Source organism: Manis pentadactyla, chromosome 2 (genome assembly GCF_030020395.1).
Source record: "Manis pentadactyla isolate mManPen7 chromosome 2, mManPen7.hap1, whole genome shotgun sequence".
NCBI classification, from domain to species: Eukaryota; Metazoa; Chordata; class Mammalia; order Pholidota; family Manidae; genus Manis; species Manis pentadactyla.
The window spans coordinates 83,096,374-83,123,363 of NC_080020.1; the positions used below are offsets into that span (position 1 = coordinate 83,096,374).

Consider the following 26,990-nt stretch of genomic DNA (forward strand, 5'->3'; position numbering starts at 1 on the left):
TTGTGGGAATCGAGCCCTTAAATTGTGGGATCTGAAGTTATCTCCAGGTAGACAGTGTCAGCACTGAGCTAAATTGTAGGACACAGCTGGTGTCTGCTGGTGAACTAGAATTTCTTGGAGAGGGGAAAACCCCCCACATCTGGTGGCCAGAAATGAAGTATTCCGAGGAAAGGGAAAAACAGAGCTTTCCCTCATAAAAAGTGTTTGTGGTTGTTTGATTTTTAAGGTGCAGAAAAGTGAGACCCAATAAGTACATATAATTTTAATTTCAAAATTTCCTACCTCTTTGTGGAATGATTTAGGGTAGCTCATAAAAGACACAAAATTAATAAAGGAGAAATAGAAGAGAGGGCCAATCAGGATGAGAAGGAGCAAAGCAAATATCTGGACCATGAGGATGTAGCAGATACACAGGCTCTCTGCTTCCTGACTGCACAACAGAAGGAAATGAGAAGAATTACCAATTTTTCTCATAGGAAGTGAAGAGACAGAGCAGCTTCCCAGAGGGGATCCTAGAACTCCCTGCATATTGGGTGGAGGACTCTGCATGGAGGAACAGGTGCACCATGTCCTCATAGGTGTTTTCACAGTAAATGCAAATGTAACCCCAAGTAAAAGTCACAGATGTAACATGAAAGGTAAAATCTGTAACATGGTTGACAAATGTGCCTATTAAGTGTTATAACTTCATAGCACTTAGACTACTCCTTAGGTTCCCCAAATATAATATTTTTGACTGGGATTTTGACAGGAGTTGGCTATTCAGTGACTCAAGAGGCTACTTTTTAGGTTGGAGACTGGAATCAGAGTATCCTATTCTGATTGCTAAGGACAGATTCTAGAACCTGGCAAGGAGTTGGCAGTTTTATAATGAAAAATCACAGCCTCCAACCAGAATTCCTGTCCAGATATATTCTAGTCTGCCTTCATGTAGAGAAGAGGCCACAGAGTGCCTGCACACAAAGCCATTGGGGTTTTCCTCTAGCAGCTGAGCCAGAGATCAGCGGAGACCTCTATGTGTGACTCCAAGGAACAGGGCAGGGATGGAAGAGAAAGAAGGTTTCAGCCTGAAATAGAGTAGGTGGTCCTGGCTGGTTCACCATGCCCTGGCAGTGATGCAGTGGAGGATAAATTCTCTCTCCGTCACTGAAGGAAGTGACTTTCTGCATATTATCTAATAACATTAGCTTAAGTGCTGGGGAATGTCCACCAGCGACAGTGTGGCTGCAGAGAGAAAGCATGTCTCAGATCCTGGCTGCTGTGCTCTGGAATTTAGCGCCGTGGTTTTGCTTCTCCAGGAACTGAATGTGACGGGAATATCATGGCAGCCTGGGTCCTGCGACTGGCAGGGCTCCTCTGAAGCTGACACTGTCAACCCCCCGGGCCCCAGTTCCAACAGCCTTGCCGGGTCCTCCCCAGAATGCTGCTGCTGGTCTGGGATGCTGCAGCCCAGCCCTCCTTCCACGCTCCGGCACTGGGGCTCAGGTTTCACTGTGGCTCTTCCAGAATTCACCTTCCTTCCCATTTTCTCTCACACAGGCATTTCTCCTAATAAAACTTGTGCACATTTAATCCCATCTTGTTCTCTGTTTATCAGAGGACCCAAGCTAAAGCAAATAGCAATTTCTGTTTTTATTTTAGTTCATGTTTAGCCTTTCCAACAATAGAAACACAGCAGGTCTATGCTGCTTATAGGAGGGACCTGCCCAATTTGTGTTTGTTTTTCTTTTTTGGCCAGGTTTTTGCCATAGGAGAATATTTAACCTTCCATTCCTTGTGGGAGAGGACTAAGCAGCTGATTCTTCTACATCAGTATCAGACTTTTACAGTATCAAACAAAAGGTAGCAGGTTGTGCTGTAGTCTGGCTTTAACACTGAGGGGTTTATTTTAAATGTGTAGTTTAATCCATATCTGGGCAGTTTGCAGGTTGAGATCAATGAAAGCAAGCACAGTGAAAGCTTCAGCCTTAAACTTATATTTGGCAGCACCCCCCTCCCAAGGCCTGTGGCATCCACCCCAGAAGATTATCCACAAATGAGAATTAATGTTGAACAAATGAAAGAGAAGCTAGTTCCTTTCAGACCCTAAGTATTCAATAGGAGTTTACAGAGAGCCTGGATTAGAATGTCTGATAAGCAGACATTTGCAACAGTTTCAGATGTTCTGCAGGGAGGTGGCTAAAGAAGTACTCACAGGCTTCCTCTAAGGTCAGTAAGAGATGTTCATAAAGAAGAAATGTAAGTTAGAGAGTTGGACATGCAAAGAATGTACCCCCACTGGGGCTAATAAACAAAAGGAGGGATTCAAGATCAGTTGAAATTTGATATCCTACATGTCTTTGCATAGTCCTAGAAAAAACCCTCCTCCATTTCAAAGTCCAGAGAATACTAACTCTATCCTCCAGCAGAGATGCTTCCATGGTGACAAAGCATACATGAAATAAAAGAAGGCAAAGGCGATTTGTCTTCATTCATGTCCAAAGACAAAACAGGGCTTCTATTCTTTTAATTATCCAGTCCCTATTCAGCCCCTAAAGCTCTAGCCCAAAGCTCTACTTGCTAGCTCTTTCTCTGCTATGAAGTGCAAAGTCTCTGTGTCTCCATTTTGTGATAAGATACATAATGTATTTCCAATAGTAATTTTTTTCATAACTGGAAATGTGTTGGGTTTTCTTTCAACAGACCAGGAAGGTCAAGGCGTACATGCTGGAGAGACCTCTCTGTGGTTGCTTAGCCCAGAGCACATGTAGATACTTGCAAACATAAGATAAAGACCCTCTCAGGGGTGATCAGCAGCTCAAAATGTGGCTCAACAGAGGCTATTAAATCCTACCCCTCACCGTTTCATTACAGCTTCCTCATATTGTTAACCAGCAAACTAAGTCATGGACACAATTAAATTTGCTCACTGGTTTCATTGCTGTATTAACTCCTGCTAGCAACCATATTACCCTACAGTTTCTTTGTAAAAATATGAGTGGAACCTACAACTTCATAAGCCAGATTTTTTCAGGATTTTCTCAGGGAAATGACAGTTCAGCTTACTTTCCAGTGGTGCTGTGGGGCTCAGAAGGCCTTCCTAGAGGCCCATTTCAACATACCTCCGGTCTGTGGGGTACAGTTCTACAGTGACCACATCGAGAGAGTTCCAGGCTGAGATGGTCAATCCGTTGTACAGACACAGCATGCCTATCATCCTGGATTCGCTGGTGCCAAACCAAAGGAAAAAACAGCTGATCCCTGAAAGCACCATAGAGCCACCTGCCAACGAAGCAGACAAAAGGCTGGAATGTTCCCATCATCTCAGTAGAGCACGAAGCGTTGGGTCTTTGAGCTTGCAGCAGAACTGAATCCCAATGGGAAGCTGCAGCTTGGCATTCATAAAGCTCAGCTACAGGTATGTTCACCTGCTTAAAGGTCTCCTTCCCTAACTGCCTTTTGAGCACAGCCCACATGAAATGTACATCCTCTTAGTTACTCAGCTCCTCACGCGGAAAGATACACTTTAGTCACACAAAATTAGTTTTTCAGTCTATGAACTCATGGAAGCTGCTCAAATGAAAAGTAATTAGAAATACTTTTCACTAAAATTTAGTCCTAATGAAAGGTCTTAAGGGATTTTCCCCTCACCTCTGTGGGATACAAATCCCTAAGCGGGCAGGGGGTACAGTGGCAAACAGGCTCCCGCTTGACTGCAGGGGCGGCTCTTTTACCCGAAACCATACCTAGCATCGTTAGGCGCCCGATTCTGTCCATCAGGAGAGCAGACACAATGTTCCCTGGCAACACTGCCAAGGTCCCTAGGAAGTTGACAAAATAAATCCAGTAGGCACCATAGTCTTCCTCAAAGGTAATCTGGCATCCCGTCTTATTGTGAAAGAATGAGCAGTTTTGAAATTTGCTGTCAATGAATTTATATGTCTCAAAATCTGTGGACACAAAGAAAGATAGCTCATCAAGATTTTTACAGTTGTACATTAGGATAAGAAACCCTATCAAGAATTCAGAAAAGAATCAAGGTTATAAACTACTTGAGGGTTTCAGGGCCTGGCCAAAGCACAGGGTCTAGTCTAGGACCTCACATTACAAAGTAGGTAAATGAAGGAATATCTTTATTGAATAAAGGAATAAATTAAAGAGTCTAGTTATCTATGGATTTTTTATGGTTGGCCATTGCTAATTATAGTTGACCCTTGAACACAGTGGGGGCTGGGGGTACTGACCCCTCACATAGCTGAAAATCTGTATACAAATTTTAACTACGCCAAAACTATTAGCTTACTGCTGACCAGAAGCCTTATTGATAACATGAACAGTTGATTAACACATACTTTGTATGTTACATGTATTATATATTGTATTCTTACAATAAAGTAAGCTAGAGAGACAAAAATATTTTTTCAAATCATTGTAAATATCCAAAACCTTTTTCCAACATATGTATTGAAGAAAATCCATGTATAAGTAGACCAGCACAGTTCAGACTGGTGTTGTTCAAGGGTCAACTACATATTACTTGTTTTCTCCTTCAAGATGTCATTTTGTCTTAATTATGATGTTACATAGGACTGTCATTATAGTACTAATAGCTTCCATATTAGAAATACAAAAACAATTTGTTTAAAAATGTATATGAATCAGCCTGTTATTACCTTTTTATGGGACTCTGAGACACAGAGAAAGAACAGGACTTGCTTTGAGTCCTTGAGGCTGAAATTGTAAGTCAAGGTTGAAGTGGAAGGACCCACCCAGGAAGAAGGCAGCCTCACTGGAAGGACACTGGCACACACTGCTGATTTTTTTCTTGAACTTGGATCTATCCAAGAAGGGACTACAGATGATGGTGGGTTCTGCTAACTGGTGGTGAGAATCAAAACTTACTGTCCTTGCAGATAAAGACAAAGACTGGCTTAAAAAGCTGATCTTTTGAGGTTGGATGGGTTAGAAGACAGTGATAGCACTTTTTAGAAAAAAACCAAAGATGTGGGACTCCATTCTCATTTGGAGCTGGGCAGAGCTGGCTCCCATCTGAGCACCAAGAAGGCAGGACTGGCAACTCTGCCAGCATCAGGCTATTATGCTGGTCTCACAGGACACATAAACCACTGCACAGGGTTGGGAAAGCATGGGCTTTGCAATCAGATAAATATGAATTCAAACGTTAGCTGTCACTAGTTCTACAATTGTGGCCAAATTACTTAATTTTTTCTAAGCCTCAACTTAGTGAAGACTAAATGGGATACTGAAGGTCTAAGGACTGAGAGTAAGAACCAGTATACAGCAGGTGCTCAATCTATGTTAGTTTCCCTTCCTTTTCTTCCTGGGGTTTCCCAGATTCCATGAACTGGACTGGACTAAAAGCTGTATCCAGTGAGCATGGCCATATGTTGTCTATTTCCATTAACTGTAATTTAGGCATGCTTACATACGCAAACCCCAGATTTTGAAACCAGGATTATCAAAACAAATTAACTACAGGTTAATTCTTTGCTTTAAAAATTGTTCACCAAAGGATTTTTTTTCAACTTTGAACTTGAGCAAATCCCATTGCATTAAATATGACAAAAACAATACAAGCTTAACTTTGATGCAACCTGACTGAGGAAATCCATTCTTTACACTTTAATCCCCCATAAGTCTCTGCCCATATTATCATTTGGGTATCACCTTTCTATGAAGAACTAGGCCTTCTGAAGAGGTCTAAGACAAAGCTAAGTAGTACACTTACCTGTGTTGTCAAAAACAGTATCAATAAATGTGCAGTTCTTGAAGTAGGTGTTGAGTGAAATCACATCTTCAAAGGTGCAGGACTTAAAAACTGTATCTTTGAAAGTTACAGATTTGAACTTGACCCCTTGGAATCTGCCAACACACAGACAAAAATTAGTATCAATGACTGTGCCCATTAGGGTTCAAAGTTAAGTCAAATAGGTTTAGAGATGTGATGCCCCACTATGGACTCTTAATTATAAAAGACATTGGCTTTGGGATTTTCTAAATTCTTAGCTTAGAAAGGAAAATCATTTTTCCTCATGCAGCCTATACTGTGGCTATCTCATTGCTCACAAATGTTTTTTTCCATCAGAAGAAGAGATGGCATTCAAGATAACTTCATTTAACTTCCCCAATGTTGGTAAAGAGTGTTGTGGGGTATGTAGTTAAAGGTAGAGAGTTTGGAGACTAGCTGTGGCTATTGATTATTTTTCAATCCTCTCTTCTTCCTCACATATGACTTTATTTGAAAGTTCTCTGGGGTTAATAGCTTGAAATTGAGGATGTGTTTCCATGCTCACTTTTTTTCTTTATCGCTTTCCAAACTCTCTACCTTCTGTTTAAACTGAAAACCCAAGTATTCTTCATTCTAGTGTAGGACTTCTAATTATTCTGAAGACAGGACATGAGAATTTTGCTTTATTTATAAGAGGAATGAATGACTCAGGGGTCTAGAAATTCATAGGTCACATTCATTTCCAAGAATATTTTTCTTCTCACAGCCAACAGGTATTTTGCAGCAAGCAGAATGACAAGAGGGACTTGTTTCTTATTTTTGGAAACATGTAGAATGATGAAATCTGCTCAGATGCATTTTTGGTGTTGCAAGGGGGAATTCTAGGTGATGAAGATGATAACAGTCATAATGATCCTTACATCTTAGAAGAGTCTATGATTCAGATCTGTCCATGTTGATAAGGACTCCCAAGAGACATAGATAAGTATTCAGCAATGCATCCTGGTAATTTATTAAGAGACTAGGAATGTATACTTAGTCAGTCACTGAGAGAAAAATGCTTATTCAAGAGTTATTATGCCAAATGCCATGCTTATTAGGGGGAAGGGGCTGATCCTGCTAGGCAAGTAAGCTGGCTGACTTAAAAGCTATTCACTACTAAGTACTTTCAAAACTGTTCTTACCTTAATGCCTGATTGCATCTGTTCAAAGTGTACTAAGGCCTAACTGACCATTTTAAAGAAAATTTGATTTTAATTTTTACTCCAGGGGTCTAAAGTAAAACCATCTAAGTCTTGAATTCACCCACTAAAAGAGTAAATAATGGAACATAAAAGACTATCAATTTTCTGAAATGAAATTGAATTTAGAAAGAAGAAATAATTTCTTTTTTTAGTGGATAACATATACACAGAGTACACATGGTACAAATTCAAAACATTGAAAAAGGATAAAGTAAGTATTTTCCCACTATCCTCAAGCCATCCCCAGTTCTCTTGCCCTGAGATAATCACTGTTGTCAGTTTCTCAAGTGTCTTCCAGGAGCATTCTATATATAGGGTGCCAGAAAATGAGATACACTATTCTTATATCTTACTTTGTCTCCTGATAGTCTACTTTGGAGGTTATTCTGTATCAGTCCATAAAGAGTTGCCATTTAAAAATGTTGAATAGGAAAACTATTTTTAAAAAATGAGTTAGCAATAGAGGAAGTTGATGGGATAGGAGATCCTTTGATAACTTCCTCCCATGTACACACTAAGGAAGCAACTATATCTTATACAACTAACTCTGAAATGACCTGAAGACTGCAAGATAGAACTTCTACACCTGGCAAAAAAGAGAAGACCACACTGAGAAGGGTAAAGGGGCAGAGCTGTGATCAATTGGGATTCAAGCCATTTCCCCAAGCCAACCCACAAGCAGGATGGAGAGAGGAATGGAATGTGGAGGAGAAAATTGCTTAGGATCCTGGCACACCTGGCCCTGGGGATCTGCTCCAGGAAGATGAGTCCCCATAGCATCGGGCTTTGAAGGTTAATAGGATTGGACAGAAGGGACAAGAGTGTGGTAAGGAGCCACGTCTCCATTTGTGGAGGACCAGCATGCTGTCAATCCCTCTGAGGTCCAACTCAGAGGCAGCAGTATAAAACGAGATTTGGTAGTCTTGGAAAGTGTGCCAGAGGGGTCGGAGTCTGAGGGAACTCTCTCCAGGGGAGAAAGAGCTGGTGGGTACCACTTTTCCAGCCCTCCCTCAGCCTAACTTGCCAAACAACTGCAGGAACCAGTTCTGAAACTCTCCATCTACCCCACTTGCTCAGCCCTGGCATTCCCCTGCATATTTGCCCCATCCAAATGCCCCAGTCCAGTGGTAGTCATTCATTACTGGCAGCCACAGCACATTGCAACAGAAAGGCCAAGCTTCACATACTGAGGCATAGCAGTGGGGATCCACCATTGCTGGCAGGTAGGTAAAGGGTGGGCCCTGACCACAGTCCCCCAACAACAGAGAATACTCCTGGAGCACCTGGGTGTGGTGGGTAGGGGGTTTTGTGCTTTTGGACACCACATGATGCCTACTACATAAAGCTGTTACTTTCAAGACCAAGAGACATAGCTGATCTATCTAATACAAAGAAGAAACACAGAGAACCAGACAAAAGGAGGAGGTAGAGGAATATGTTCCAAACAAAAGAACAAGACAAAATACCAGAAAAAGTGCTAAAGAAATAGAGATAAGCAATCTTCCTGATAAATAATTCAAAATCATAGTCATAAAGATGATCACTAAACTGGGGAAAGAATAGACAATCTTAGGGATGGTTTCAAAAAAGAGAAAGAAAATATAAAAAAGAACCAGTCAGAGCTGAAAAATATATTAACAAAAATGAGAAACACAATAAAGAGAATTAATAGTAAACTAGAGGATGCAGAGGAACACATCAGTGAGCTGGAAGATAGAGAAGTGGAAAGTAAAGAAGCTGAGGAACAGAAAGAAAAAGAATTTCTAAAAATGAGATGATGCTAAGAGATATCTGCACCAATTCCAAATAAAACAATATTTGTATAATAGGGATCCCAGGAGAAGAGAGAGGGAAAGGGATAGAAAGCTTAGAATAAATAATAGCTGAAAAGTTCCCTGATCTGGGGAAGGAAACAGACATCTTAGAATCACAGAGAGCCCCTAACAAGATGAACCCATGGAGGTCTGCAGCAAGACACACAGGAATTAAAATGGCAAAGATTATCAGAGAAAGAATCTTAAAAGCAGCAACAGAAAGGCAGATAGTTACCTATAGGGTAAACCCCATAAGGCTATGAGCAGATTTTTCAGCAGAAAATTTATAGGCCAGAAGGGAGTGGCATGAAATATTCAAAGTACTGAAAGGGAAAAATATAGAACCAAGAATACTTTACCCAGCAAGATTATCATTCAGCATTGAGGGATAGATTAAGTTTTCCAGATAAATGAAGGTTAAAAGAATTGATCAACATTAAATCACAGTATGTTAAAGGGACTTATTTAGATGGAAATGTTTTTAAATTTAAATGTTTTTCATCAGTGAAAAAAAGCCTACAGTGAAGATAGTAGACCAATCACTTAGAAAGTAATCATGAAGTTAAAAAAACAGTAGCAAAATCAATTATACACAAAATTAGTCAAGGGACACACAAAATAAAAAGATGTAAATTATTACATCATATACATAAAACATGGAGATGGAATAATAATGAAAAAGTAATACTTTTAAAATGTGTTTTAAGTGATCATAAACCTAATATAAACTTATATATATATATATATATATATATATACACACACACACACACAGAAATATATATATATGTGAACCTTATGGTAAACACAAACTAGGAGTCTATAATAGATAGACAAAAAATAAAAAGAAAGGAATCTAAGCATAACACTAAAGAAAATCATCTAATCACAGGGGAAGAGAGCAAGAGAGGAATAAAGGAACACAGGAGAACTACAAAAACAACCAGAAAACAATGAACAAAATGGCAATAAGTACATACTTATCAATAATTACTTTAAATGTAAAAACTAAATGCTCCAATAAAAAGACATAAGGTGGCTAAATGGGAAAAAAACAAGACTCATCTATATGTTACCTACGAAAGACTCATTTTGGACCTAAAGATACTGAAAATGAAGGGATGGAAAGAGATGTAAATAGAAGTGAGAAAAAAGCAGAAGTAGAAATACTTATATCAGACAAAATAGGCATAAAAATCTAGTAATAAGAGACAAAGGAGGGTATTACATAATGATAAAGGGATCAGTCCAATGAGGGAATATAACAGTTGTAAATATCTGTGCACCGAACAGCAGAACACCTAATGTATGAAGCAAATACTAACAGCTCTAATGGGATAAATTGAAAGTAACACAATAATCATAGGGGACTTTAACACCCCACTTATATCAATGGAATGGATAGATCATCCAAACAGAAAATCAGTGAGGAACCAGTGGTGTTGAATGACACATTAGACCAGATGGACTTGAGATATACAGAACATTCCATTCCAAATCACCAGACTATACATTCTTCCAAGTGCACATGGAACATTCCCCACAATATATTTGTAACCTAATATATTAGGTTATAAATAAGTCTCTCAATAAATTTTAAAGATTGAAATCATACAAATAATCTTTTTGGACCACAACAGTATAAAACTAGAAATTAATTACAAGAAAAAGCTGAAAAAAACCCCCCAAACACATGGACACTAAATAACATGTTTCTAAATAATCATTGGATCTATGAACATATCAAAGAGGAAATCAAACAATACATGGAGGTAAATGAAAACAGAAACTCAGTGGTTCAAAATATGCAGGATGCAGCAAAAGTGGTTCTAAGAGGAAATCAGTCAATGTGATATGACACATTTACAAAAGGAATGATGAAAACTATATGGCCATCTCAATAGATGATGCTGAAAATGCATATGACAAAATTCAACATCTATTCATGATAAAAACTTAACACAGTAGATACAGAGGGAACATACCTCAACATAATAAAGACCATATATGACAAACCCACAGCTAACATCATACTCAATGGTGAAAAGCTGAAAGTTTTCCCTCTCAGATCAGGAACAAAACAAGGTTGCCCACTCTCAGCACCTTATTCAACATAGTCCTAGAAATCCTAGCCACAGCAATCAGACAACAAAAAGAAATAAAAAGCATGTAAATTTGTATGGAAGAAGTAAAACTGTTACTATTTGCAGATGACATGAAAAAGACTCCACTCAAAAATTATTAGAACTGATATATGAATTCAATGAAGTTGTAGGATACAAAATCAATATGCAGAAATCTGTTGCATTTCTACACACTAATAACAAACTATCAGAAATAGAAATCAAGAACACAATTCCATTTACAACTGCATCAAGAAAGAATAAAATACCTAGAATAAACCTAACCAATGAGGTGAAAGACGTGTACTCTGAAAACTATAAAACATTGATGAAAGAAATTGAAGAAGCACAAATAAATGTGAAGATATTTCATGCTCACAGATAGGAATTAATATTGTCAAAATGGCCAAACTACTCAGAGCAATATACCGATTCAGTGCAATCCTTATCAAAATACCAATGAAATTTTCCCAGAACTAGAGCAAATAATCCTACAATTTGTATGGAAATACAAACAACCCTAAATAGCCAAAGCAATCTTGAAAAAGAAGAACAAAGCTGGGGGTAACTTACTCCCTGATTTTAAGCTATACTACAAAGCTACAGTGATCAAAACAGTATGGTACTAGCACAAGAACAGACACATAGACCAGTGGAACAGAATAGTGAGCCCAGAAATAAACCTATGCATATATGGCCAAAGGAGGCAAGAAGAGGAAAAGAGAGTCCCTTCAATAAATGGTGTTGGGAAAACTGGCCAGCTACATGCAAAAGAATGAAACTAAAGCAGTATCTTATACCATACAAAGAATAAACTTGATGGATTAAAGACCTAAATATAAGACACAAAAGCACAACACTCTTAGAAGGAAACATCAGCAGAAATTTCTTGAACATCAGCATTAGTAATTTTTTTCTGGCTACATCTCTCTGAGCAAGGGAAACACAAGCAAAAATAAGTGGGACTACTGCACAGCAAAGGAAACCATCAACAAATATATTGGGAGAATATATTATATATCTGAAGGGAGAATATATAAGAACTCATATGAATGAACACCAAAATATAAATGATCCAATGAAGACTGGATCATTCTTCCCAAAGAAGAAATACAGATGGCCAACAAGCACATGAAAAGATGCTCCACATTGCTAATCATCAGGGAAATACAAATCAAAACCACAATGAGATATCACCTCATGCCAGTTAGAATGGTCACTATCCTACAGACAAGAAATAACAATTGTTGGCAAGGATGTGGAGAAAAGGGAGCCCTCCTACATTGTTGGTTGGAATGCAAATTGGTCCAGCCTCTGTGGAAAGCAACAAACTAAAAATAGAAATACCCTATAACCCAGCAATCCCACTTTGGGGAATTTACCCAAAGAAAATGAAATTATGATTCAAAAAGATATATGCACTCCTATGTTTATTGCTGCATTATTTACAATAGCCAAGATATGGAAGCAACCTAAGTGTCTATCAACAGATGAATAGAATAAATAGATAAAGAAGATGTGGTACATATATACAAAGGAATATTATTCAGCTATAAAAAGGAATGAAATATTGCCATTTGCACAACAAGGATGGACCTGGAGGGTATTATGCTAAATTAAATAAGCCAGACAGAGAAAGACAAATACCATGTGATTTCACTTATATGTGGAATCTAAAAAAACAAAACAAAACAGAGATAGAGCAGAAACAGAACAAAGCAGAAACAGAATCATACAGAGAAGAGACTGATGGTTGCCATGGGGGAGGTGGGTGGGGTTTGGTGAAATAGGTGAAGGGCACAAAATCCCAATTGTAGTATAAATTAGTCACAGGGATGAAAATACAGCATAAGGAATATAGTTGATAATATTGCAATATCTTTTTATGTTGGTAGATGGCAACTAAACTTATTGGGGTGAGCATTTAATAATGTAGGTAACTGTTGAATCACTATGTTGTAAACCTGAAACCAATATTGTATATCAACTATAATTTTTAAAAAGAGCTGGCTTTAATGGCAAAGAAAAAAAAGGAATTAGCTAGTATTTCAAGTTTCCCTGAGAGACAAAAAGAAATTGTATCATTTTCTAAAATAAATGTATATGCTTTATAAGGATTTTAATATTATTAAAATTATTAATCATTATATTGCTAAAAATCTTCTTAGTGATGACTGAACATCCAGCTTACAGCTTTAACAAATATAATTAAAAATATGATTGTCAAAGGCACATATATTATAAAATTCTAAAGGAGTAAGAACACTTTTTAAAATAAATGAGGTAAATTTTCACCCTCAAATTACAGAGCACTTGACTCTAAGATTTCTGCACAAAAAACAAGTGCAGAATCCAGTCAATATTTTATGTGGGAGAATGAAAGTGATCCTATGTGGCTTGGATACAGATTAGGCCCTTTACTGAATTGCCAGTTCAAACAATTATCTTCTGAACTCTCCTTTTCATTACTCAAACAATAAGCATCCCACAGAATTCTTCATCTTTCCAAACTGGTTTTTGCCCTGGGAAACTTTGTTCAATTATTATAGATTTTTACTTTTATTGCTTTTGAAATTGGGACAATTTCTTAAGAATGATGTAAACCATCAGGAACTCATACTAGCAATTATTTGCTCAGATGACAAATAGTGGATAGAAATGACTATCCATTCTACCTCTTTCCCATTCTGAAAGAATGAACCAGAACCACCTTCCTAAGCCAGTTTTCTCACCTCATCAAAAGGCATTCCAGACCTCATACTCAAAAATGCCCTTTGCTTATCTATTCCACATTTTCAAATCCCTTAGCTGTGGGGAATCATTCCTGTTCTCTAATGGAAACTCTTTCTAATAAAATTTAACCCCAATTTTTGTCAGTATAGTAGAGAAGGAAGGAATTCTGAAGGTGGTTCCCTTTCTCAGGAATAGAAGACAGGAATAAAATTATTTTTCAGGTTTCTTCTCTGAATTAAATAATGCAAACACCCCTCTTATGTTCTCATACTCTTCACTCTTCTGCAACTTATTTTCATTGCTTTCTAGGGTCTCTCTAAATTTTCTCTTCATACCAGTCAATTGTACTACTTAATTAAATGTGAAGCAGCTCAATTTCAGAAGTAGTTTTAAATGAATTCCTGATATACATGTACCTTTTCTATAAAACCCATTTGGAAGTGTTCAAATTCAGTCTGAAAATGACTAAGTGTGCAAACTAAAAAAAAAAGCTGTGCATGCTTCAGTGTAGTGAAGGCTAATAAGAAATATGTTTTTGAGAAGAGGTAGAAAATTAAGTTATTTCAAAGTTTCTGGACCTGCCATTGTCGAATTCCATTGCGATTTGCACCCGGTTTTCCACTGTATAGTTAACAGTGAAATTTGTATACTTCTCTCTTGCCACTTGTTTTATTACCAGCGAGTCCAGCTGCAGATGTTTAATGACATCAGGGAACCAAACAGATAATCCATAGTACCTGCGAAGACAAAGAAATATGGCTTTGTAAGGTGTCAGCACGCCAGTGGCAATGAGCACCTGCTGGACACTTTCAAAGAGGTAGTGGCTCCCGCAGAAGCACTTGTGAGTCTGACTGGCTCCCTGCAGCATTATGAATCATCAAACAGTACTCTGCATAACCCTATGCCCCCTGATAAAGTCTGTAAAAATCAAGCTAGAGATCGCCTGGAGAGCCCCAGGTTTGTAATTCCCGAACCATTCCTGGGGGAAGAGACGTGCATAAGGACCCCAGCCCTGATGTTTTCTCATCCCCCTGCTGCACTGAGGAACCCCATTACCCAGTCTGGTGGCATAAACTCCTGGGGTCCAAAACTGAGGACCCTTTAAAAATGGAATCTATGGACTCCTGAGGCAGAGATGGTTCAGGAATACTGATGACAGTGATGAGGATGAAAACCAGAGTCTTTTGAGCAATCACTCTGCATCCCATTTAACTGGGTGACCACCCAGGAAGGTGGATACTATCATCATTCTGATACTAGAGAAGGAGTACCTGAGACTTAGACAATGGGCCCTTTATTAATGGAGAGTATTTCTTGGTTCCTATGCTACTGTGACACTGCTAGCCTGGGGGCAGAGGCCCATTTCTCAAAGTGGTCCGAGGCTGGGAAATCATCTGAAAGTCCAGGTGATTTCCACTGCCTGCCTTTCAGACTCTAATGTATCTTTCTAACAGGTTACAGCTTAGCTGCCATGCTCTTCAGTATGGCAGCCACTAACCACATGTGGCAACTGAGCAGTTCAAATGCCACTGGTCCAAATGAGACGCTTGAAGTATAAAACAGCAAATTTGAAGACTTAGGAAAAAAGAATGTAAAATTGAGTCATTAATAATTTTTATACTGATTATCTAATAGAATTAAAATATTTTGGACATAACGAGTTAAATAAAATTATAATTAAAATTAATTTCATCTATTTCCTTTTACTTTTTTACTGTGCCTGCTAGAAAACTTAAAATGACCTATGTGGCTCATGCTGTCTCTCTATTGGACAGTGCTGCTCTAAATTGGTGGTTCCCAAAGTAGGGTCCCTGGACCAGTAGCACCAGCACTGCCTGGGAACTTGATAGAAATGCAAACCTTTGGACCCCATCCAGACCTGCTCAATCAGAAACTCTGGGGGTGGGGTACTCGGGGTTTTTTGAAATGCAAGTTTGAGAACCACTGCTCTAGTTTATCTCCAGTTACACTTTATTACACAGGGAAAGAAGTGGTTATGAGCATAGCTTTCACAGGTACACATGCTAGGTTTGTATCCTGGCCTTGCCAGCTGTGTGATTTCTGGTCAGTTCTCCAAGTCTCTGTTATTCCATTACTGTCAGCAGGATTCCTGAAACATTTCTGCCTCAAGATTCCTTTGATTCTAACCCCTTCTCTTTAGAGCATGAATTAATTACTGCCGGGGTATGAGTGGCAGCCACTGAACAAGAAATGACTCAGGGATGCAACATCAGTCACATACTCACACACACAGGACAAAAATCTTTAACATGTCAGCAATGAGGGAACCACGCTACCCTGGAACATCTGTCACTCGTGACTTGGAGGAGTTTCAGCTAGTTTTTCATTTATTCAACATTTACTGAAAACCCACTAAATGCTAGGAACTGTGGTTTCAGGGATATTATAAGGAAATCTTATAGCTTAAAATATAAGTAAACAAAATGAAAAAACCAAATAACTCTTCACATCTTAAGAGCAGAAATTTCATCTTGCTTATCTCTGCACTTACCCCAGTGTTCAGCACATAGAAGGCATTAATACATGATAATGTTCATCCTTCTCGTCCTTCATCAATTAATGGGTTTCCCAGAACTTCAGTGGGGGTTACTTTGCATATGCTAAATCAACCCTCTTAGCTTAGAGATAAGGAGCTAAAACTTAGTAGTGTCCCCAAGTAACACAGCAGAAAGAGATATTAGGCCTGGTCCCTCCTTTCCTTGTCTTCCCCTTTATTATACCCCACAGCAAAGGGAAAGATCAGTCACTTTTGACCACTGACCTGGCTTAATTTAAGCCTGTTAAAAGATGGAATTTGCAGCATCAGTGTCAGGCTCTCGCAGGCACTAAAAGCCCATTGACCTGACTTGAAAGCGAGATGTTACCTAACTGCCTTTTTACAGTGGCTAATTAGGCAAAAATATTATAAAGTTAATATGTCAACTATTAGCAAATAAAATTATGAAAACGTCTGTTTACTTCCTCTTAAAACACATATTTGGTGGTTTTATCCATTCGACCACAACTCTTTATTGAGCACTTACTATGTGTCAGGGACATTTATCAGTAAACAAAACAGTTTAAAATTCCAGTTCTCACAGGGCTTCCAGAGCAAAGACAAAGCTTTATCCCTTATAGAATAAAGACACTTTTTGTCTATTAGAAGATAGAAGGTGCTTTAAGTACAATGAAGCTGAGAGGGGATAGGGAGTCCTGAGGAGCTGCAATGAAAAAAAAATGGTGCTTATGGAAGGAAGGTGTCCTTGAGAGGGTGACATCTGAAGAAAGACTCAAAGAAGGTGAGGAAATGAGCTGGGCAATATACCTGGGGGCAGCGCAGAAGGGCTGAGATGGGACCAGCTCTGGCATGTTTAAGGTACAGCAAAGAGGCTGCTGGGGCTGGGGCCAAGGAAATGAGGAGAGTCTATTGGCTTTGTCATCCCAGCTTTATGACAAAATAATATAAGTAGTTTATAAAAACCATAATTGTCAGCATAACCAAACTGAAAAAAATCTTCCCTATCATGTTAACAGCATCAAACAGGACAAGAAAAGAAAGTAGTATGGCTGGGAGTTACAGTGTGGAAATGTAAAGATTTCACTCACCAAGAATTTACTTATCACTTACCCAAAGGACAGGGTGAACCAAACAATTGTAAGCTTTATTGTGTTTTCCCTGACAGGGTAGTTGAAACATCTCATAAAAGTCAGCCAAATCTGTAAAATATTAGAGGGTTAGTTGTCTTATGTATTATCTAGTCAACCCTACTCCCAGCACCCCAATCAATTATAAAAACATTGTTTTCTTTGGGCCAGATTCACCTGAACTTGAAAAATAAAAGTTAAAGGCTATAGGAAAACAAATACTGGAATTTTTATTTTTAAGCTTCCTGGAGGCCAATGGACAAAGTAACCCTAGCCTTCAGTGTACCCTGCCACTGCCAGGACTCCTTGCCTAACACCTTCTCTTCCCAAAGGTGGAATGTCTTGGCTAGCCCACTGATTCCAAAGGGATCCTGTTACTTGGTCAGGTATCCTGGGCAGAAGGGAGAAGAGCCGCATTCCTGGGACTAGTACAATTAACCCTGCTTCTGACTAACCTCAGATGCAACAAGTTAGCTGGCAAGTCAGGGCAGGCAGGCTTGTTACTTACCCCGTAGAGTTCTGTGCGAATGCGAACAAAACACCTTTTGTACCATGTTCCTGTGTCACTCTCAATTTCTATCAGCTCATCTATTTGTTTTGGGGTTTTGATTCTGTTTACCTGTAAAGAGCAACAGAAGTACAAAGTGCTGAGTTCTCTGAGGGCTTATAATTTGTTTTTATAGGAGTGAAAACTAACCCCAACGAAAAGCAAACAGGTATTTGATAATCACCCCATTCATATATGAGACCATTGGCACAAGTACACAGCTCCCACCGGCACTTGAGGAGCTGAATAAAGAATGAATGGGAGGGAACACCATGGAGAAACAGGAGAGGAGTAAGTAGGAACGGAGTAATATGAAACCAAAATGCTCTTCTCTGAATCAGTACGAAGAAGGCACAAATTAGCAGATAAAACATCCAGGGAGATTATTTCCTGGATTAAGAATGATTTTGCCTGGACTAAAGTGATTGTACATACTTTACTTTGGAGTCTGCTTATTTGATTAATTTGCCCCCTAAACATAGTTCTTAAAGCTTTCCCATCAAACTTTTAATCTGAGAGGGTCACTATGACCCTTTCCTCCTTCTCCTACAGCCTCGTCCATACTGGCCGAGCAGCAAATACCCACAGGTGACCATGGCTAAAGGTCAAGTGAATGAGCTTTGATTCTAAGCATCAACACTGATTCTTCAGCACAGAAGGGAATACATGATGGTGGTTCAGTGTGAGAAGCTGCAACTATGACTTAAGTTAATCTTCTTTTACTAAGGAAAAGAACCAAGAGACAGGAGAAGTAATGCTTTTAACGCAGAGAAGGAAGGCTGAAAGGAGAAGTAAAAGGGAGAGTGGGTTCTTTGTGGACCTGTTCCTTCCTACCCTGTTAGTAAACATTTTACTGCTTTTGAGAAACCTGAGAGAGGACACCAACATGTCCACACACAGTAGCCCTGCCAGAGATGACTTCTGAACATATGTTTCTGGAGATTCTGCCAACATTCAGAGCAGCTCTTCTATTGTGAGAGTTCCGGTACCAAGGCTGGCTTATGACAGACGTGATCTGGAGACCCTTGGCACCTTTCACTTACACAAGGCAGGCAGTAGCCTCTTAGTGGCTAAGTAAACAAAGATGTCTGTATTTAATGAAAATAACTTCTGCGTTAAATATGGGATTCTAAATAGAGTCAGCTCAAAATAATCCATGTAGGCATTTAAAAAAATTACAGGGTATTCTTATCCCTCAACATACTACGTTTGGGAGGCTTCCCTTCTCCACTCATCAATGTTTGTTCATTCATTGGCACCCATGAGATGCCAGGCCTAGTACTAGGCTGCACAGGTGCAAACATAAAACATCATACTTCCCAAGGATACCATATATAGTGAAAGCCTCTAATGGAGGTCTAGATCAGATGGAAGAGATCCATTGTACCGAACACCCAAGTTGACCCAGGAGCGAGAGAGAACACTTCATGAACTGTTGAATTTGAGCTGGGGCTTATGCAGAAGTATGTTGCTTGCCATGTGTATAACCACGGAGAGGGTGTTTCAGGTGTGAGGAATACCATGTACAAATGTCCAGTGATGTGAAAGAAGACAGTCTATTGCCCAACTACAAAGAGTTTGGGATTCCTGAAGAACAGTCCAAGGGCAGAGGGCAGGGAGTAATAAGAGCTGAACCAAATTAGTGGCAGGGGTGGAAAGTGAGGGACAATGATGAGTGATATTTAGGATGGAGAATACAAGGACATGGTGATTTCTTAGATATTATGGCGCTAGAGGAAAGAAAGAAGTACGGTAGTTTTCAGGGTTCAGGTTTTGTGGTGCTGGTGGTACTTGCTGATAGAATCCAGGACAAGGAAGAGATCTGGAGGCTCTTAAGGTGAAAAGTTCTAGTTTAGAAATTCAGGTTTGAAAGGACATAGAATAATGTCCACAAAACCCCTCAAGATGCATGTCTGGAACTCAGATTTGTCCTCTAGGACACAGAGATGCAGGAAGTAGCTGAGATCAGCTAAGGAAAGTGTGTAAGGTTAAAGGAGAAATTAGCTGAAAATAAAGTTCTGAAAAACAGTATTTAAGATAGGGGTAATAGGAAGAGCTGGAAAAGGAGACCTTGGAAGAACATATGGAAATTCACTGTCATAGGTATAATAAGGAAAAGGACAAATTTATTTTGGTGGAATCAAATAATGACTTTGAAAGTTACATATAAATGACTTTGAAATTACCTATTCTTTCAAAGTGTTCTCACCTTATTTGCACACCTATGACCATGAGTGGCAATTCACGGTAACTCCGACCTTCTAGAAGCAAAGGCAGGTAAGCAGGCAATGAGGCCCTACAAAGGCACCTTTTCAGAAGGTCTTTGGTAAAGAAAGGGTTTAATGCTCATCGGCTACAAAGGGTTAGGCGACATTGAATATCTAAATGATATCTCAACATGCCTTCAGTCTTAAGATCCTTTCATTTAAGAATATTCTTCCTTTATTGCGTGTCTACTCAAAAGAAGTGCCTAATCAAAGGCTTCCAGGCCCTAAACGGAGGACATCCTTTACTGATCTTCTTTTCTCCATTACACTGCATGAAAAATTTTGCTACTTAAGAATCCGTGATAATGAGGATAGAGGACAGACTAAAACCTTCTTTACATTAGGAAAAAATTCATTTCCTAAATAAAAATGAATAAATAAAATGTCAGGGGACTGTTTCAGGGACTATTTCATGTATTTTAAGAACTGTAATTGGTGTTATTTATGAGACACTGAAGATCTTACTTACAGACCTGCTATGTCTTACCATATGTTCCCCTAAACCTACCTTAGACAAAACACTTTTCATCTAAGTATGACTGCATATTTCAAAAGACTTAAAAACCATCATTCCTTCCAAAAATTCCACACAACCAATTTTCATTAATTTAGATTAGCTTTCCCCTTTGAGAATAAACTTTGTAACTAGAGGATGGGAGACTATTCCATGCAGAGGGAACAACACATAGAGAGGCAGTGCAAGAGGGTAAGGCAAAATGGAAGTCAGAGGACTAACAGACAAGTGTAGCTGGTGCAGAGAGAGAGGGCAATTTATAATCTGCCCTTTCTCAGAAAAGGTTTCTCAGCCCTTGGTGCAGAGGATTCACTGAGGAGCTGTACTCACCGAGAAGACCTTCTCAGGCTGACCCCGTGCTCTCATGTTTGTGTCATGAATTAACTTCAGAATCATCCAAGCTTCATCATGTTTTCCAACCTAAGAAATTCAAGTAGACGTTGAAGCACTAGGAGGTAAAACACTTATACCCCCTGATTTTCAAATAACCATCTTGCATTGCCAGGTCAAATTAGGTATGATTGTGCAAATGTGTTTCTGCATGTTGCATGGGAACACAGGGACTAGTTGGATATCCTGGAGTACATTAGCAGTTGAACGGGTGTGCCTATGACTAGAAATACCACCTTTGGATGCTAAAATTTTATTGATAAAACAGTCAGCCATAGTCTCTTCATTGAGTGAGAAGTTACTTGCTTCAGGAGGAACATTAGTGCTCTCTGGCCATAAGGCAGTTTTTCACACACTGGCTGTTTAAAGCATATCTCCAGGAAACCAAATCTTCCATAGTTTGATCGCATGAAGGAAAAATGTACCTCCCAAAGAGGCAAACATAGTTTCCTAGAACTAACACACAACTTTTCCCTATGTAAGTGGCTTCCTTAAGTATTTGTAATAACAAGTTTACCTCCAACAAGAACCGTGGGCTTTCAGGCATGAATGTGAGGGCCACCACCGAGGAGACACAGGGGAGAGCACAGACGATCACGAACACACGCCAGCTGTGGAACTGGTAGGCAGACCCCATGCTGAAGCTCCAGCCTGGAAAAGGAGGATGGGAAGGGTGAGGGAGGGGAGAGCACTGCCTGCTAGGAAGGTGAGGGCACCAGTCGCTGTGGGTGACTACACTGCAAATTTATTAGGCAAATCTTATTACCCACAGAAGAATGAGCTGATCTAAACATTCACCACAGCAACCAGCTCAACTTTAAGACTGCCAATAACAGTCCTGAGAATAAAGGTGCTTGGAACCAAAGGAGTCAGGGTCTAAGTACGGGGTGCATGCATTTTTCTGTACAACCAGATTCCAAAGGCCAAGATAAATTAATGTGGGATGAGAATGCTTTCCCATGGAGGACTGTGCTGGGCATCTTCTGTGTGCTTGTCTAGATCCCCCTCCACACTGCTCCCCCTCCTGCATGCCAGGAAATGGACCTCTGGGGGCTGCATCAGCTGGCTCCCTTGCCCACTGGCTCCCCCTGGTTTGGATAAAGGATGCACCAGCAGGAGAGCAGAGGGCAGGAGCAGGGTTTGGGATCTTTCTTTCACTGCTTCCTCTCTGCCGTCCCCCTAGCTGGGTGGAGGTTTGGCAGTAGGCATGCTCATCCCTGGGACCTTCTCCTACAGCCACAGCTCTGCAGGCTCTGTCACCCACTGCCTCCTCTTGCTCTTTGGGGGCACAACTGGGTACAGATGCCCCCCTGCTGCTGTAAGTTTCTCTTACCCATTCCCACATAACTCTTTTTAATGACCCCTTCTGAGGGCATCATTGGTTTCCTGCCAGCACCCTGACCAGTACAATTATTAAGAATTAGCAGTTGTGGTACTTTCCACATGCACATGCCATACAGTAGTAGATCAAGATAATTTAAATTTCTAAATAGTGTTTTTGTTATAATAATAAAAACAAGCATAATAGGATACAAACAAATCTCTTCAAGAACTAAAAGAAAGCTAATATTTGAATGAATATAAAATGGCTGAGAGCAAAATTCAAACATAATTCTAAATGAGAAATAATGAGGCATATCAACTCTAATGGAAAACAGAGGAGACTGATAGAAGTATAGATGAATTATGTGAAGCAACTTCTAATTTTTGGCAAACATTTGGTATTTATAAGGCTTTTTGTGAACAAAAGTCTGGGAGTCTACACCCAATCTTCAAAAGAGCAATTTAATTATTCACTGTTTATACAGGAGCCAAGTGAGTTCCTATAGGTGACATAACTTCCTCAAGGCCATGAAGCTAAAGTTATTCATCAGAATCTTCTCCACCAGGATTTGAGGCAGAATCTTGTACCACACATGGACTCATGTATAGGCACACTAACTTTTAAACATAAAATTTGTTGACAAATGATATAAACATCAATGACATCCTATCAATCATAAATTAATAAACATTTTCTAGAAATTTAATACATGAGGATTATGTGGATTGCTAAATTAACTACATTATATATTTTAGGAGGGGATGTCTACTCTCAATATTCTATGTAGAAGTTTGAAAGTCTCAAATATCTAAAACACAGAGGGAATTCTATGATGGAACAGAGAAAACATACTTAGTTCACTTAACATTTGTTCTGAGAGCTCCATGTAAAGAACTTTCTCAAAAGCTGGAGATCCTATTGTTTTGCACACTAGATGAAACAAAAAAGCTTTAGATGGCTTAGTGAAGCACACATAATGTTTTAAATTTCAGGCTACTGCACAGTACATGGGGAAAGAGCAAAGAAAAGAGGGGGAGGTCTCTGATGCCTCTGTTAAAATAAATTAGTTCAGAAGGTAGAGTTTTTTGTTTTTTGTTTCTTTTTTGAGGGAGATGAGTTTTATTTTATTTTATTAAGGTATCTTCAATATACAGTCTTATGAGGTTTCACATGAACAACACTGTGGTACAACATTGACCCATATTATCAAGTCGCCCCCCCGTCACCATATTTCAGTCACTGTCCATCAGCATAGTAAGATACTATAGAGTCACTACTTGTCTTCTCCATGTTATACTGTAAGAAGGCACAGTTTTATAAACAAAAATAGAATGAGTTATTTAACCAAGGAAAAAGTCACACTAGTGGATACAGCATGAAGCTTCTTAGACCCAGCATAAGGGAAGGAGAGAAGCAGGAGAGTCTAAATGAGAGAAGGCAGTGAGAAGAGGGAAGCAGAGCCCAGACTGGATTGAGAATGAAGACCTTACAGTGCTGGCTTTGAAGACACAGGAAGGGGCAGGAAGCCAAGGAATTGCAAGCCACCTGCAAAAGCTGGGAAAGGAAGAACATGGATTCTCCTCTCAAGCCTCTAGGAGCCTTGACAGCTCATTCAGACTTCTGACCTCCAGAATTTTAAGATAATAAATTTGTGTTGCTTAAGACTAAGAAGTTTGTGGTGATTTGTTAAAGCAGCAATAAGAAAGCAACACAGTTATAGTTATAGCTCTGTAGTTATAGCTCTATGACTAATGTGATTGACAGAAATTAAATTAGAGAATCATAGTTTTCTATGGAACCTCAGGCTCCTTGCTTTTGCTCAGACATTTCCTGTTGCCTGAGGACTTCAGACTTCTTCATGTCAGCTGCCCTTTGCTTTTACTGTTTCCCAGTGTCACATCAATTTGCAATGTGATTCCAGCTTAGAAGTTTGCAGCCTACTGAGGAAACTGGGACTACAAAAGGAGTCTAAACCCAGAAGACAACCAGCTGGTCCAGAGTCCAGCTCTCGTCAGCTTAGAATGTATTTTCAGATGTATATTCTTCTGCCCAGCAGCTTATGTTTAGCCTATTTGTTGCTATTCAGGTCTGTCTCTCCTTCATTAGCTGTCAAGTCTGTGTTCCGGTCCCTTGTTTAGTGTGTGTGTGTGTGTGTGTGTGTGTGTGTGTGTGTGTGTGTGTGTGTGTGTGTGTCACATGCACAGGCATTGGGCATCTTGCTCTATCTAAAGGCTGTGTCATCCACCCACTTCTCTCTCCATTTGTAATATGCATTTCCCCAGCCTCCAAAACCATTTTGTATCCTTTTCTCATTTCTCTTCAAATCTCTAGCAGCCCATCCCACCCCTTTCAGTTGAATTCATACACTGTTTCTTAGAGAAAATTAATACCCAGAGAATAAACACTACATACATCTCATCTTCTCACTCCTGAATCTCCATAGCCACCTCCAGGTGTCTGCATCTCTCCATCTTCCCTTAGGAGCATGGACAGTTCACCCACTGTAATCAATCTAAGGGCAACCTGTTCCTGTGGGCTTCAGAGCCCAGCTTTCTTTCTGTCCAGGGCAGAACCTCTGCAATTATCTGTCCCTCTCCACCAGCCCTCATCATTGTGTTTCCTTGCCTTACTCGATAGGTCACCCCATCAGCACATCTACCTCCACCGTCTGAGAACAAACCCTCCCTGGATCTCCACAGGCCTCTCGAGATGCTTGCTAGTCCTGTTCCCATCACAGCAGGTCGTTCTCCAAAGCATGGTCTGTAGCTTCTGTGTCCACCTTCTTACCTAATACCTTACTTTATGTTTCTCACCCTAAACAGGCTTCTGTTCCATAACTCCACAGAAACTGTGCTGGTCAAGGTCATCTCTCTTGCCAAATGTAATGGTCACGTGTCTGGCCTCATCTTACTTGAACCCTCTAAATCATTCCATATAGCAGACCATTCCTGTTCCCTTTCCGGAGGAGCTTCTTTTCTCCCTCTGCTTCCTCATCCCCACCTGTGCTAGCTTCTTTCCCAGCTCCCTGGCTTTCCTTCAGTGTTCTTAACTGGCTCTTCCTCTGACTGGCCCCCAAACTTGTATACCTCAAATATCGGTCATCAGTTCTCTTCTCTGTCTACAGGTTCTTTCTAGGTGGACTCACATATTTGTTACTTTAAGTACCATATATGTGCCGCTGTCTCTGAAATATGGCTTGTTTTCTTTCTAGAACTCCAGAAACCCATATCTACCTGTCTACTTATATCCTCATAGAGATGCCTAACAGGCATTTCAGAGTTACTGTGTCCAAAATGGAACTTTTGATTTACTGCCTGGCTACAAAAGGAAACTTGCTCTTCCTTCAATCTCCCCTCTTTCAGCAAACGATATACTACCAGCCCCCCAGATATTTGTGCCAGAAATTATGCTGTCCTCCTTGGTCCCTCTTTTCCCCTTACTGCCCTCTGCATCCAGTCTCTTGGCAAGTTCCATCTCTAAGATAGATCTCAAAGCCCCCCATGTCCCCATCTCCACAGGGCTTACAGCTGACAACCCTCTCCCCAACCTCTGGCAGGAGCCTCTTCCCTTTTCCTGCCTCTCCTTGTCCTCTACAGGCCACCCGCCTGACAGCAGCCAGACAAATCCTTTTCAAATGTCAACAAGATCACTTCACTCTGCTGCTTGAGAGCCTCCAACAGCTCCCAACACACTGGCATTGAATCCAACTGTCTTACCATGGCCTCTAGAACCAACAGAGATGGATGCCTCCCTACTGAGCTCACTTTCTGCTGGTGCTGTTGCTCATGGGGCCCAGTCACACTAACCTGCTTCCAGTTCTTTATACACATGGAGCTTAATTCCATCTTGGGGGCTTTGCCCTGCTTCCGTGGAAGGCCAGCCATGCACTTGAAAGGATGTTTGCTGTATTTTAGCCAGCCTTTCTATGTTTTGAAGTGAAAGCATTTTTCAGTTTATCTCATCCTCAGCATAGTCTCCTCAGGGTCCTTGCCCTGCCTGGACCTCTCTGCCTGGATATCTGCAGGCATGGATGCCTCCTGCACATGTTACAGGTCTCAGTTTAAGGTTATCTCCTCTGAGAGTCCCAGACACTCAAACCCAGTCTCTGCCAGCAAGGACTCTTTCACTGCCTCCGAGTACTTTTCACTATCTAAAGCTGGCACAGTCCTTGATTTGTCTACATACTTACTATCCGTCCCTTGCCCCCTCATGGGAGCAGGAACTGTGCTTCTGTCACCAGTATACTCCCAGTGCCCACAGCAAGGCCTGGCCCATAGGAGGCGTTCTTCAAATGTTTGTCAAGTGAGTAAACACACACTCACGCTGGGTGCAGGTATGTGTGTACATGATCATGTGCAAAATATGTTGCAGGCTACTAACACAGTAGGCACTCAGGTTTTGACATTTTTTTCTGAGTTCACATTAAACAGGATTTACTTTTTCAAATTGAATGAATAATTTACATACAGCTTATTTTTACCTTTATTGTTATATATATAATTTATTATTACTTTCTTAGTTTACAGCTCTATGAGTTTGATAAATGCACAGAGTCATGTAACCACTATCATAATCCGGACACAGACCAGTCCCATCACCCCAAATCATTCCTTCCTGCGGGCCCTTTGGAGTCAACCCCCACTCCATTCCTAAGCTCTGGC

General features: G+C 40.0%; 1 protein-coding gene across 1 annotated transcript in view; it reads right to left on the bottom strand.

Annotated features, from left to right (window-relative positions):
- Positions 1-26,990, bottom strand: part of SV2C (synaptic vesicle glycoprotein 2C) — a 215,849-nt gene that overhangs the window by 21,279 nt on the left and 167,580 nt on the right. The window contains exons 5-12 of the mRNA XM_036886085.2: positions 21,523-21,656; positions 20,946-21,035; positions 17,796-17,906; positions 17,271-17,359; positions 14,221-14,379; positions 5,729-5,862; positions 3,726-3,929; positions 3,102-3,261 (exon numbers count right to left, since the gene is read on the bottom strand). Coding sequence (XP_036741980.2) covers positions 3,102-3,261; positions 3,726-3,929; positions 5,729-5,862; positions 14,221-14,379; positions 17,271-17,359; positions 17,796-17,906; positions 20,946-21,035; positions 21,523-21,656 — 1,081 coding nt within the window. The remainder of the gene's footprint in view (positions 1-3,101; positions 3,262-3,725; positions 3,930-5,728; positions 5,863-14,220; positions 14,380-17,270; positions 17,360-17,795; positions 17,907-20,945; positions 21,036-21,522; positions 21,657-26,990) is intronic.